We start from the raw sequence: 14,437 nt of genomic DNA on the forward strand, positions 1-14,437 counted from the left end.
AGTTCTCGGGGCTCAAACCGGAAGTGTTGCTAACACTGATCCTAGCAAGAGCGGTGCTTCGCAGAATCTACCACCGGATCGGAAACGCGAGCCACTGAGAAGATCTGGCGAGAAACTTAGTGCGTTGTGTCTTTGGGTTAAATTACTCGTTGAGCCCTTCGTCGCAAGCGACGGAATCGGCAAGGACGGTGACCGGTGCTTGGGGTCCCTAAACCTGCTCCTAGTGTTAGAGCTGAAGACATCTAATGCAAAGGCTATTGTGCTGTAAGGTAAGTGTGCTGTTCTATTCGTATATTGACACCACATAGCCAAATTTATATTATCATTTTTATATTCACCCTAAAACGAATATAAAGAAGAATTGAAATCATAAAAAAGAATTGACAGAAATCGCGTGCATGGAAATCGTTTTAATTATTTATCCATAAATGCGTAATGTTAATAAATGATCCTTATATATTTTGATTAAGACGGAAGCATATAATCAACGAAAGCTGCAGGATTATTATATTAAATCATTCATTACCCATTTTGTTTCATTGAACGTGAACTTGAATGAGTGCCAAAACGTATCAGTGCGTAAATGCCAGTCTGGTGCTGGTGTCATTAGTGCGAACGCTTTCAATTTGTGATGTGGTAGGTATCAGCTGAGCAGCATTCTCGTCGCTGTGCCTACTCACTTCTATCAATTAGGCGTTCTAATTTCTTTCACATTAAGAGTGCTAAACTAATTGTCAAGGTAGCGGGCTGCGTCCGTGAAACGTAGCGTACAAGCCAATAGTAAACGAAACATCTGTGGTATGACACAGACGTTTGCTGATAACGTTTTCTTTCAGTCATACCGCATGTCGATGCGGAGTTGGTCGTCGCTCCTGCCCGCATCATGGCCCGCGAAATTTTCCCGGTAAAATTCAAGGAGGAATGTTACGACTTGCAAAAGTTCTTGCGCGACCACCCGGGCGGGGTGAACACCCTTCAAATGTACAAAGGGAAGTCTATTTTGCAAGCGATGCAAAAATTCGGGCACAGCACCAGTGCATATCACTTAATGAAGGATTTAAAAGTGGACGGTGATGTGTTGAAAGACGTGAATTTAACAGGGGGTGTCAGTGAAAATGGTAGGATACTAACAAACGAGGACTCCATGAGGGATCCAGAAGAGATTGAGTTTTTGGAACAACTAGAGGTATGGTGAAACATTTTTTATTCAAGTGCAAAATTAAAAGTACATACTTGAAAATATTACAAACGTAGGTACTTGTAAATCTTTAAACTATGCATCAGACTAATCAATGAAAGCTCTTAGTGTGTTTGCTTAAAAATAATAAAACTTTTAAGCATTCTCGTTGCTTACTTTTTGACATGACGATAAAACTAATAACGATTTAATTTTCGGTTCGCTTGCGAGCATTCTGTTGAGCCCGCTAAAATATGATAACATTTTATAGCCTCTTAAAGAGTTGAATCTTTAGAGATATATCTACTATTCGCCAGGTATTGGTTACATGTTTAACGTTTATCCGAATATTTAAGCCGAAATGCAATATATAGTCTAGAATATGGTTTCGTCTATCCTTACTTGATTTTATATCGATGGTTCCGGAAATAGTCTTTTTTTTAGAACCAAGTCTTCGTTCTTCGGGTAGTAACTAAAATGTACGAATATGACGAAACCTAAGGATACCACTGTCAAAATATTTAAAAAATGATTACAAGAATTTAAGTGTGATCGACTGTATACGTGTATACAAGTGTATAAACATAAAATATTTTAATTACAAGTTTGCATTAACATTCACATAAAAGAGTAATGGTATGTTATGTGGTCTCATGTTTACGCTAGTTACTATTAAGGCTTACGTAAGCATAATTGTCTATAAAAAGCTCACCTATACAGAAAGCGTAAACAATTGTGTTTGCAAGACAGAAGATTTTAGAGCGTGTTCTCTCTACACCTTGAATATTTTCGTGTTTTTTTTTTGGTTTATCATTAACTCATTTATTATCACTATATTAATTACTTAAACTTAATTTAGGTGAAGCACACCTTATTCTCAAATAGGTGATATATTAGTAATATACTTACATGATTATTAATATATCAAAGACATGTAACGTTTTATTAAATGGTGCAGACTTAAGAGTATAAACGTGACTACCTATATAAATTATATACATTGAAAAAACTATTTTGTTATTTTTATTATACATAGTTGCAACCTGCATGCTGAAAGTACGTTCGTAATTTAAAAAGAATCGAAGTACATTCTCCTTTTCCAACAGATTACATATTTTTGAATAAAATGAACTCTTTTAGGGCTTTTTTTTGGTTTTACCCATGCGCTGTAATTACAAGATCTTGATTAAAAACCTGCCCACATTTTGAAATTACTAGCGCACGATACTGCAGTACTTTTTTAAAGATTTGTCTGAATTGTCGAATTATAAATTCGACCGTGAATTGACTTGGTTTCCCAAAGTATAATTTTAAACCAAACTCACAACCTTTATGATTATATAGGTATTATCAATGCTATTTATGAAGCCATTTAAACTCATATTATAAAAACAATACAGTGAAATTGGCAAAACGTATTATCATTTAATAATACCTAAAGACATCAAGCGCGTTGATCAGTTGAAACTTAGAGAACGTCGATATTAATGACCTTAGCCAAAATTAACGAAATTTGGCTGCCAGTTATGGCGCAAATGAAGTTTTCATTACAAATATTTATGATTAAACTTCAAAATAGATTCAATTAAGTCGTCGTGGCCTAAAAAGATAAGACGTCCGGTGAATTTTATTTTATTTTATTTTTATTTATGATGGATATAAGATATTATGGATTTAAGATGGGCGGACGAGCTCACAGCCCACCTGGTGTTAAGTGGTTACTGGAGCCCACAGACATCTACAACGTAAATGCGCCACCCACCTTGAGATATAAGTTCTAAGGTCTCAGTATAGTTACAACGGCTGCCCCACCCTTCAAACCGAAACGCATTACTGCTTCACGGCAGAAATAGACAGGGTGGTGGTACCTACCCGCGCGGACTCACAAGACGTCCTGCCACCAGTAATAGTAAGTTGCTACATATGGCATGTGATGTTGTTTTTAACACGGTCTTATTAGCTACATACTTATGTTAGTATGTATTACACAGTGTAATATATAAATAAATATGTAAGTGTAATTTACACTTCATATAAAATTTACATTGGCGGACTTCATGCCTAAGGCATTATCTACCAGTCAACAAAATGTAGTGCAGAGAAAATAGTGGTAAGTGCAATGAATTTATGCATGTAACGGAAACTTTTGACATGTGCCCCTTCAAAATGTCGGATTAACTCGAAATTTGACATACTTATCAAGGACCGATGTTATTACAATATTTCGTGGGGTGCTTTTTAAGATATTATCAAAATGATAATCCTTCTACTCATATCTGTCAATAAAATATTTATGACTATTGATATCATGCACCCCAGGCTTTTATAATACAACTAGTGGCCCGCCCCGGCTTCGCTTGGGAAGTAGCGCAGGCGATGTAACGAATTTTAGGTATTTTTTTTACACATTCGGTTACATTATTAGAGTTTCAGTAAGGATCCCTAGTTTTTTTGAAAATATAATAAATATAGCCTATGTCACCCGGGGATACCGTAGCTTTACAACAGTGAAATAATTTTTTAAATCGGTTCAGTAGTTTCGGAGCCTATTCAGTACAAACAAACAAACAAATCTTTCCTCTTTATTATAATTATATAATAATAATAATATAATATTAGTATAGATAAATTTATTTTCCATTTTTTTATTGGATTTTCTATAAAAACGTGGTTTTTAGTTTTTAGAACTATTATTTTATTAGCCCCCTCTTCCCGACAACACCATGGATAGGCACTGTCATATGCAAAGAGAAATGTTGTCATAAGCTTTGATACTTTACTATGCTTAAGTATCATTTTATATCTATACAAAGGTATTTTTTTAACTTAAGACAAAGTTAAGTATAAATAGAATAGTAATTATTGAATTTAATTAAAAAATAATTAAATAACAATTGAGCCGCCTGTGGCCTACAGGGTTATATTAGATGTCCGGTATGCCTACTTCTAGTTATGTGAAATGGCCGGGTCAAATTGGCGTCCCCTCTTTGAAATCCTAAGCTAAAACCTCAATTTCGTGTTCTATATCCGTTTTTCGACTCTTTAAACAAACGTATCACATTGGTTTGCGGTAGAAATAGTCAAAATTGTGGTACCTATCCGTGTGAGCACTAAACACGCCCTGTTAATAGAATATGATTATGGTATGCCAGTCTATTGTAGGTTTGGCCCGCCCTGCTCGGCACTTTCTAGGGGTTGGCAAAATTTCACAATAAATAATAAAATATTTGAACCATTTCATATTTTTATCGTAACTACGATATTTCAAGGTGTGTGGCGCATTTACGTTGTAGATATCTATGAGCTCCAGTAACCACTTAACACCAGGTAGGCTGTGAGCTCGTCCAAACATTTAAGCAATAAAAATAAAATAAAAAAAATACAAATTATTTGGACCAATTGAACTGGGGCGGCACCGTCTATACTGACTCGCGGGGATTCCCCGTTTTTATAATAGTAAAGAATGTACAGTGGGAAGTACGTGATGCTTTAACCATTCAAAGAAAGTTTTATTGGTGGATTGTCAGTTGTCCATTTCACATTGACGTATCGTAATTTATTTTACGCTTTAAAACTGTGATTTTTGTGCAAATAAGTACCTACGTGTAGTAGTTGTGATTCAAAATTGTGAAAAATTGAATTTTTCCGCTCCGTGTACCCGAATTACACTGTGTAAGTATTAAATATGTATTTTATTTATGTAATTGTATGTTGGACTATCTGAAATGTTGTTCAAGCTTATATAAGCAATAAATTATTATTAAAATAAAAATAAAACGGCCAAGTGCGAGTTTTACACTCTCTTACTCACGGTTCTGTACAAATGTTTACGGTTTTCAGATTTTTCCCTATAGATAGATGTGTTGTAAGATATACCTACCGAGATTTCTGTCAAATTTTATGTTTATGGGTCAACGGAATAGAATATTTTTTGTATTAATAAACGCGATTGTAACACTTAGATAAACTTTTTTATTTAAGACTGCTTTTGCCAAAAAAAATCTAGAATTAATGTATAGTATGCATCAAAGTGAAATATGTACCTGAATAAAAGGGCGGCAAAATTGTCTTCCGCCCCGGGCGGCTGACACCTACGCTAAGCCACTGATTCTGATGTTGATTCCTTACCTTTGCTTAGATAACTTTATATGAAGTTAAGGTGAAGTGTTATTCTGGATACGACATCTATACTAATATTATAAAGAGGAAAGATTTGTTTGTTTGTTTGTTTCGAATAGGCTCCGAAACTACTGGACCGATTTGAAAAATTCTTTTTCCATTAGAAGCCGACATTGTCCCTGATGAACATAGGCTACTTTTTTTTTATTTTTTTTTATTTTATTTTTTTGGTTTCATGTGTGTTTTAATGTTTCCGAAGCGAAGCGAGGGCGGGTCGCTAGTATAATAATATAACACTCTTGAAATTCGAGTTTTAAGCAGAAACATTAATTTCTATTTACGGTTGACGACTATAATTTTAAAAGGCCACATTACTCATATTTCGTCGTTTTTTTATCAGCGTTCACACCTGTAGACAGAACTTATCGGGATTGCGATAGATAAAGCAGATATCGGCCGTTTACGACGAACCAATAAAACATGACAAATCATGGAATTTATAAAATAAATGTTCACGAATACAAAATAGTTTTAATATAAATTAAGGATAATGTGTAGCTTTTTTTCCTGGATTACGTATTACATCGTTCGTTTTATAATCTTGTTTGTTTGACTTGTCGGTTATTTATAGTTTTTAATAGCCACAATTATCCAAATGTCGATTTATATTTAATGCATCTTGGTCATCGCTGCCGGTCCAAGAATGGACAGCTATGTATGATATATCCACGCTGGTCATACGATTCGCATGTTTGGATACTGATTTTTTTTTTTTCCTACCTATGCTGATAGCCTTGAGAGGCTATTTCAGCTTCGCCCTAACGTTTGTAGGTGAGCTCGCGGGGCTCAACCGGAGAGCTGCTAACACTGACCCTAGCAAGAGCAGTGCTTCGCAGAATCTACCACCGGATCGGAAACGCGACCCACTGAGAAGATCCGGCGAGAAACTCAGTGGGCTGTGTCTATGGGTTAGTTCGCTCGTCGAGCCCTTCGTCGCAAGCGACGGGTTCGACGAGGACGGTGACCGGTGCTTGTGGTGCCTAAAAGCACCGTTAATGGATCAGGAGGATCCGTAATGACGTGCTTTGGGCGACGTCGACGGTTTACCATTCGTTGGATACTGATTGTTAAAGCTTTCAATCCAAAGAGCATACCCGCTAAAACGTTAGAATGTTGCGATGCCTGCAGTGTGACATCCCGAACAGACTGATCTTCATCGGCCGTGTATGAGGATTGTTAAGACCTTGGTTAAACTCCTAGACCAGGAGTGGCCAACTTGATTAGAACCATGGCCTACAGTCTACTGACGAAGCACTCTGCGATCTACCAATGACCTTTCTTGAAATTTTATGAAACAATGTAGTTCAGTATACAAATAAGTAACATATTTTCTTTTATTAAAAATGTTAAAATAAATCAGAAATCTATATGCATAAAAATGAATTGCTGTTCGTTAGTCTCGTTAAAACTCGAGAACGGCTGGACCTATTTGGCTAATTTTGGTCTTGAATTATTTGTGTTAGTCCAGAGAAGGCTTAAAAGGTAGATAAATATAAAAATGCTCGGAATTAAATAATAATAATTTTTTTGTTTTTCCTTTGATGTGTCGGACGAATTCCTTTTGTTTGTTTTAAGTTTATTTTATACAAAAAGTTTAGATCTTTTATTTATCGGTTGAGCCACTACGAAGTCTGCCGGTTCAGCTAGTTATATAATAAAATAACTATTGTGTAGAAGAGAGGATAAATAATGTAGCGTAATGGTCATTAACAAATGATACAAGATGAAGATGATGCGTGCAGCAATGAATGAATACGTTGCGCAGTATTTTCTATGTATTTATATTTTTTGTCTTGCCACGATCGACTGAACAAATAGGCACGATCGACCGGTCGATCGCGATCTACCGGTCGATCGCGATCTACCGGTTGGCCACCCCTGCCCTAAACAGAACCGTGTTCCAAAATCAGTATTATCCTTGAGATTCAGCAACGGGTTATAATCAGAAATGATTTCATCGAAGTACAGTGATCGACTAGTTCCGACCTAAACACGCTTTATGTTCTCTCTTGAGAGTTTAGCATGATATGGGCCAACAATAGTTTGAAGTACCCACAACATTCAATAATATTGGCAGTGGCCACTGTTCCTATTGAAAGTGCATATTTCAATCGATACTTTGGCCCACGTTTAAGGTATTATTAAGTCCAATGAATAATTGAAAGAGCTTTATTATTTTAAAGCGCTATTAATTAAATTAACGAATAACCTAGTGCACGTTGTAATGGGAAATGTTTCGTGGGGAAGAAAAATGCGACGTTTTCCTGGCAACAATATTTATGGTAAGACTACGTATACACATCTGTCACTACACGAGGCGTTAGGAGTTGCCGCAAATAGAATAGTGCCTTCCCACTTGTAGGTAATCACGATCTTCACAATTGAGGGAACGGTCAATTAGTTCGGAACTAATTTTAGATATTACTTGATCATGCTTTTGTTAGATTGACTTATCCTTTGTAACGAAAATTCTCAGGGTAATATTATGTGTTTCCTATTACCTAAAGCATTTTTTTGAAACTACGCTAATTTACTTTCGGTTAACAAACAGGCAGCGTTTAATGAAAAACATCACTTATCTATAAATCCACTAACTGGACTATTTTGTCCAAAATAATATTAGTTGAATATTTTTTAATTCTATATTTATCCTCTGTAGTTTTTGCTTATCGTGTGCTTAATTAGATCTGTTTTTACGTTTTAACACGCTAGTTTAAATACACTTTCCTGAATAATGGAGTAATAAGTACACAGTTAAAGTATTTAACCACATTCGAAACATTTGAAATAATATAAATTGATGAAGATTCGTAATAAATGAGAGAATTATTTTTTATTGTTTAGATAGGTGGACGAGCTTACGGCTCACCTGGTGTTAGATAGTCACCGGAGCCCATAGACATCTACAACGTGAATTCCGCCAACCACCTTGAGACATGAGTTGTAAAGTCTCAGTTTTAACAGTACAACGGCTGCTTTGCCGTTCGAACCGAAACGCATTACTGCTTCACGGCAGAAGCAGGCAGGGTGGTGGTACCTACCCGTGCGGACTCACAAGAGGTCCTACCACCAGTAATTACGCAAATTATAATTTTGCGGGTTTGATTTTTATTACACGATGTTATTCCTTCACCGTGGAAGTCAATCGTGAGCATTTGCCAAGTACCTACGTATTTCATTAGAAAAATTGGTACCGCCTGCGGGATTCAAACACCGTTGCATCGCTAGATACGAATGCACCGGACGTCCTATCCTTTAGGCCATGTCGACTTCAAAAAAGATAAAAGATTAAAAATAAACTATTGTCGTTAGTGAATTTACGCGCTCAGATTTAAAAATGGGTGACCCATTTCCCTCGGAATCGTTATTCTTTTCTAAATTAAATTTATAAGCCGCTAAATCTCGGCGATATTTCATAAGAGTTTTGCAATTGTTTTTTTTTGTTTTGTCACATTGGATTTGTTCCAAACAACTTCGGACATGCTCATTCTGATGGTTTTATGTTTGTTTTCACACAAGATAATTGTTTATTTTATTTTCTTATTTTTTTACCTATTTTACTTTGGCAGATAAGCATGCCAATTAAACGCTGATTACAACAATGTATATTTTAATGAATATCAGGTTTTCAATTGTTAATATTGGTTGTCACGAAAACTGAATAAGTATTGACATGGGTACGGTTCCGAAACAGTTGCCTTCCAATGAGAGAAGCGGTCCACGACTGATGCTTTTCCGGACTGGAATGTTGAAGATCGTTATTGATGTACAAGAGTTGAACCCACCTCGGTTGTTTTTCCCCCAGGCGACTGATCTATACGCGACGCATGTTTAAAAGGCTGTAACCCACAGACAGAGCCTATTTATTTATTTAAAAAAGTACTGGCCACATCACAAACATTTAACATTGAAAATAACTTAAACTATTTTATTTATGGCCTGATGCATGTGACAATAATGGCGTACATAACATTGGCAATTCATCGCCTCGAAGATGGAATACAATAATAATAAAAAAAAAGAGAATACCTAATGAATGATGAATAATGAAACAAGTCAGTTATAAAACACCAAATGATTAACGATTAAATTTAAGGTAAGTAAGTAACTACTAAGTTTCTCGCCGCATCTTCTCAGCTGCGCTTGCTGGTCTAGTGTTAGCAAGTTCTCTCAGGTTGAGCCCGTGTGCTCACCTACCCGTCCGTGCGAAGTTGGAATAGCCCTTTAAGCTACCAGCGAATAGGTATGGGGAAAAGCGTTTTTTTTTCCTACCTATGCTGATAGCCTTAGAGGCTATTTCAGCTTCGCCCTAACATGTAGGTGAGCTCACGGGGCCCAAACCGGAGTGTTGCTACCATTGGCCCTAGCAAGAGCAGTGCTTCGCAAAATCTACCACTGGATCGGAAACGCGACCCACTGAGAAGATCCGGCGAGAAACTCAGTGGGCTAAAAGCTTCGATCAATAATAGTAGATCGAAGGCTAAAAGCTTTAAGATGAGACGTCGGATCCATTGTTTCGATCGGAATACTCGGATGCGCATAGGTTTCATTTTTTTAATACGAAACACCAAAACGTAGACTGTTTTCACTAGTCGATATTAATAATGTTAATAAAGCATGATTGATATATTTTAGATTTTAAACGTATACAAATCAAACGGATTATTTATTATCTAACTATGTATATTATCTAAAATAGAAAAAAAATTATAATCGTAGGATATCGTAGTATTTAGCAGTGGGTAGTTGTCATGATTTTAATTTTTTTTATTGCTCAGGTGAGTGGACGAGCGCACGGCCCACCTGATGTTAAGTGGTTCCTGAAGCGCATAGACATGTACAACGTAAATTTCGTCACCCACCTTGAGACATGTCTAGGACGGGGCAGCGTCCTTCAAATCGAAACGCATTACTGTTTCACGGCTGAAATAGGCAGGGTGGTGGTCCCTACCTGTGCGAATTCACAAGACGTCCTACCATGAAGTTCATAAGGAAAAGTAATACATTAAGATGGTTGTCTGGAAGAGATCGCTCTTAGCGATAAGACCGCCAATTGTACTTTTTTGTTTTTAATGTATCGCACTGTTTATTTGTTTTTTGGTGTACAATAAAGAATACTCTCTCTCTCTCTCTAAAATGTAGACACGCGAGCGGGATACCGACTTATTTCACCCTTTTCGCATTAAGCTGACCTAATTTCGAATCTGTTTTTGACTAGAACGTTCTTTGTAATTTTATCTCTTACGCCGATTGAAATATTGGGTGAAACATAGAACATTATTAATATTATAAGGCTGAAGAGTTTGTTTGTTTGAACGCGCTAATCTCAGGAACTACTGGTAAGATTTGAAAAATTCTTTCAGTGTTAGATAGCCCATTTATCGAGTAAGGCTATAAGTTATTTAACATCACGCTAAGACCAATGCAAGTTGATTAAAAAGCGTGATTTTAGTACCTTAAATAACTCTTTAACATTCTATTATTCAAAAATATATTTTCACTTTCTACGTAAATGAAGAGATGGGTAAAATTTAGCGTTATGCCAAAGTAACTATTCCACGAGGACAAAGTCACGGGCAAGAGCTAGTTTCTATATATAATTCCGATGCATTATTGAAGTATGTAGTTACAAAAGGCAAACGTCCAGTTCGTTCCAAGACGGTAGTAAATGTGATAGAATTAATAATTTTGGCCTAACGCCGCAAGGAGCCGATCTAGGCAACAGGTACAAATCGAACGGCCAAACCTATTAATAAAGTTTTAATATATGCGCAGCTGTTTATTTTTGGTACATTATTTATAGCTTCGACGAACTCGGAAGAAGCTTTGTCTTGGTTAAAAACTTTTCTATAGTCAATGTTATGATTGGCGGCTTACTTGTTATAAATTTAAATGTGAGACGTTAGAGGTTAGAAGATCTTAGATGGTAATCCACCGTATTACCATCCAGACCCAGAGTCGTGGTTCAATACCAATGGGACAATAGCACATTTATCGCTGCTATTCTCTCAAGATTCGATCCTAGTCATTATTTTAACAATATCATTAATCTAGGATATATAAAGATATTTATCATTCGAAATCCAGAGGTTGAAGTTTAGATTATTAAAAACTGAATTCACACTTGTATCTTATACATGTTTTATTTTACAGAAGATAATTTCGTTATTTAAAATAAAAAATTAAGCCAAAATCAGGGGTACCTACGATAAAAGAAGGTAGATTGTGTTTAAAATTACATTGCATACATAACTAGCAAGACTCCATATAGAAAATGTTTCTCATCCTTGCGTCTATAATCCTCAAATCTGAGGGTCGTAGCCTCCTTTAATAACTTTCTCCTGCACTAGAATATGTTCGCGGATATCTAAATAATGTCGTGGAGACACCAAATCAATTTACATGATAATCGTTGATTGATCTTGTATGGGAAAGCGCGGACATTATATTGCATACGGATGCATTTTACATCGAAATCATTCATTTTTGAGTCAGTCCGTGTGCCGTCATCAGCAAGGCATGGCGTACTCGCATTGTATCATTTAAACACAGATCAGCTACTACATATAAGCTTATCAATAAGCAATTAATCAAAACATTAGTGTTGTTATCATCACTAATCCCATCAGAGGGTTGTTTCGACAAACCATACATCGCTTTTTTGGTCCTTCGAGCAACTTTTGTCTCAACAACTAAGGACCTCGCGAGTGGAACAGTTGTGCAACATTTTGTGATTGTGTTTTATAAATGAGGTGAACTAGACTAGTAAAACTAGTGCAAATTAACAGCAGCATTAATTAAGCCCTTCGTTCCCGGCTTCTATGAGTGTGAGTTGCAGCATTATTCTGCCCCAGCCAGCGCTCCTGTTCAAGTAAGATCGTTTCATCTGGAATTCAAATACAAACACGGAAGATATCTTACACAGCCAGCAACAACTGCTCGTGACAATAGAGTAGCTTTATACATATTTCAAAAATTCAATTCAGGCGAAGGTTGGATACACTTAACCAATACTGGCAAGAATTTCAGATAAATCATAAAAAGTTATTAAACATAGAATACATCGAGTCTCATTCGAACCATATTAGCAAACAGTACCCACGGCATTTTTATAGACAGATACGAAAATATCTGTGCTGTAATAACTAATTATCAGCCAAAAGATGGTTAGCCGTCAACACCGGTTTTAAAACCAGCAACGCCACTATCAGTTTCTGGAACATCTCAACAGTTGCGAGTTTACCTATGTTGATAGCCTTGAGAAGCTATTTCAGCTTTACCCTAACGTGTAGGTGAGCTCACGGGGCTCAAACCGGAGTGGTGCTAGCACTGGCCCTGGCAAGAGCGGTGCTTCGCAGAATCTACCACCGGATCGGAAACGCGACCCACTGAGAAGATCCGGCGAGAAACTCAGTGGGCTGTGTCTGTGGGTTAATTCGCTCGTCGAGCTCTTCGTCGCAAGCGACGGGTTCGACGAGGACGGTGCCGGTGCTTGTGGTACCTAAAAGCACCGTTATTTGATCGGGAGGATCCGTAATGACGTGTTTTGGGCGACGTCGACCATTCGGTCTACAGGATCGGGTATGTAGTTTCCAGCGGCCACGACAAGAGAGTTCTCATATCGTGTCGCCTTCTCAAAGTGGAACGTAGCAACTACAAGGCATTCGAACATACCGTTGCTAACATCAACTTGGACCTTATTACCGAAAAGTGGGGATTTGTCAATCTCCTACGTAGCATTCAGTCTCGGTGGGCATTGATCAATGCTTCGCACTAGGAGTTGGATAGTGAGCTCGGTGCGAACTAAAAAGAAGAGAATCCGTTGAACATGCAGTATGAAAAAACCTTTAACGATATCATTAAGGCAGTCAACAAAAATATGTGATCGGCCGCCCACAGAGAGAAGTCTACTCCTCAAGTAGAGATACCAATTTATAGCGGAATTTTACCATAACTGGACATCGTTTAAAGATATTTTTACGGAAACTATACATAGTAAACCGTCTCTTTCGAATGCTCAGAAAATGCAGTTGCTTAAAACAAAGGTTAAAAGTGAAGCAGAAAAACTGATCCAACATTTATCATTTAATATGTTGAGGTATATTAAACCACATATTTAATAATGAAAGACTGATATTCGGTATTTCTCTAAGGGACAAAATCCGGAACGAAGAAATTCGACTGATAACCAAAGTCGACGACATAGCTCTCAAAGTTAGCAGGCTAAAGTGGCAATGGGCCGGTCACATCTGTTGAGCCAGCGCCGCCAGGTGGGGGAGGAAAGTCCTCGAATGGAAGCCACGGATGGGCACCAGGAGCGTGGGGCGTCATCTAACCAGGTGGACCGACGACTTAGTGCGCACGGCTGGAAGTCGTTGGATGCGGAAGACGGAGGACCGCATTATGTCGAAGGCATTGGGGAAGGCCTATGTCCAGCAGTGGGCAGATAAAGGCTGATGATGATGATGATATTCAGCGCGCACATCGACATTCCAATGACCATATCCACAGGGCAACAACCATCAATTACCCATATGAAACGCATACATGATATAACATTAGAAATCCTCAACGCTATAAAAAATTGGTTGTAAGCGAAGAAACTTGGCACCCGTTGATTCCTTAACTTTTAGCAAAAAAAAAGTAGACGTGTACGTCTACCCTGTAGGGAACATATTTTATTCGTTAAAAATCCGAAAGAACTAACCAAATTACAAGAACTCCTAGATTTCCTTGGAGGGCAAATTTAAGACTATGGAGACACCGCGTAGATGACCGGAACTCTCATTGCAAAAATTCAACAATCGAACAAACATCAACGGAAATTAACTGGAACAAAATATCACAAATCAAATTATATAATATAAAACAGTCATTTTCAATACAGAGGCAGGACATTTCGCAAGTAACAAATTGCAAAATTGCCAAGAAAATAAATTCCTTCAAGTGTCGGGTTTGCATTTCCAATGAAGAATGAAGTTTTTGCAATGTCACCGACGGCTAAACTGGCAACAGTATCAAAGGTTAATTTATGCAATAATTATGAGCCGATATTATGAATACCTTTTTCACAGACCACAG

General features: G+C 37.2%; 1 protein-coding gene across 1 annotated transcript in view; it reads left to right on the forward strand.

Annotated features, from left to right (window-relative positions):
* Nucleotides 1-633: 633 nt before the first annotated feature.
* The window catches only part of LOC101737056 (fatty acid 2-hydroxylase), a 40,983-nt gene continuing 27,179 nt past the window's right edge, over nt 634-14,437 (forward strand). The window contains exon 1 of the mRNA XM_038011669.2: nt 634-1,186. Coding sequence (XP_037867597.1) covers nt 884-1,186 — 303 coding nt within the window. The 5' untranslated portion in view covers nt 634-883. The remainder of the gene's footprint in view (nt 1,187-14,437) is intronic.

Source organism: Bombyx mori, chromosome 6 (genome assembly GCF_030269925.1).
Source record: "Bombyx mori chromosome 6, ASM3026992v2".
In the NCBI taxonomy this organism is placed as follows: Eukaryota; Metazoa; Arthropoda; class Insecta; order Lepidoptera; family Bombycidae; genus Bombyx; species Bombyx mori.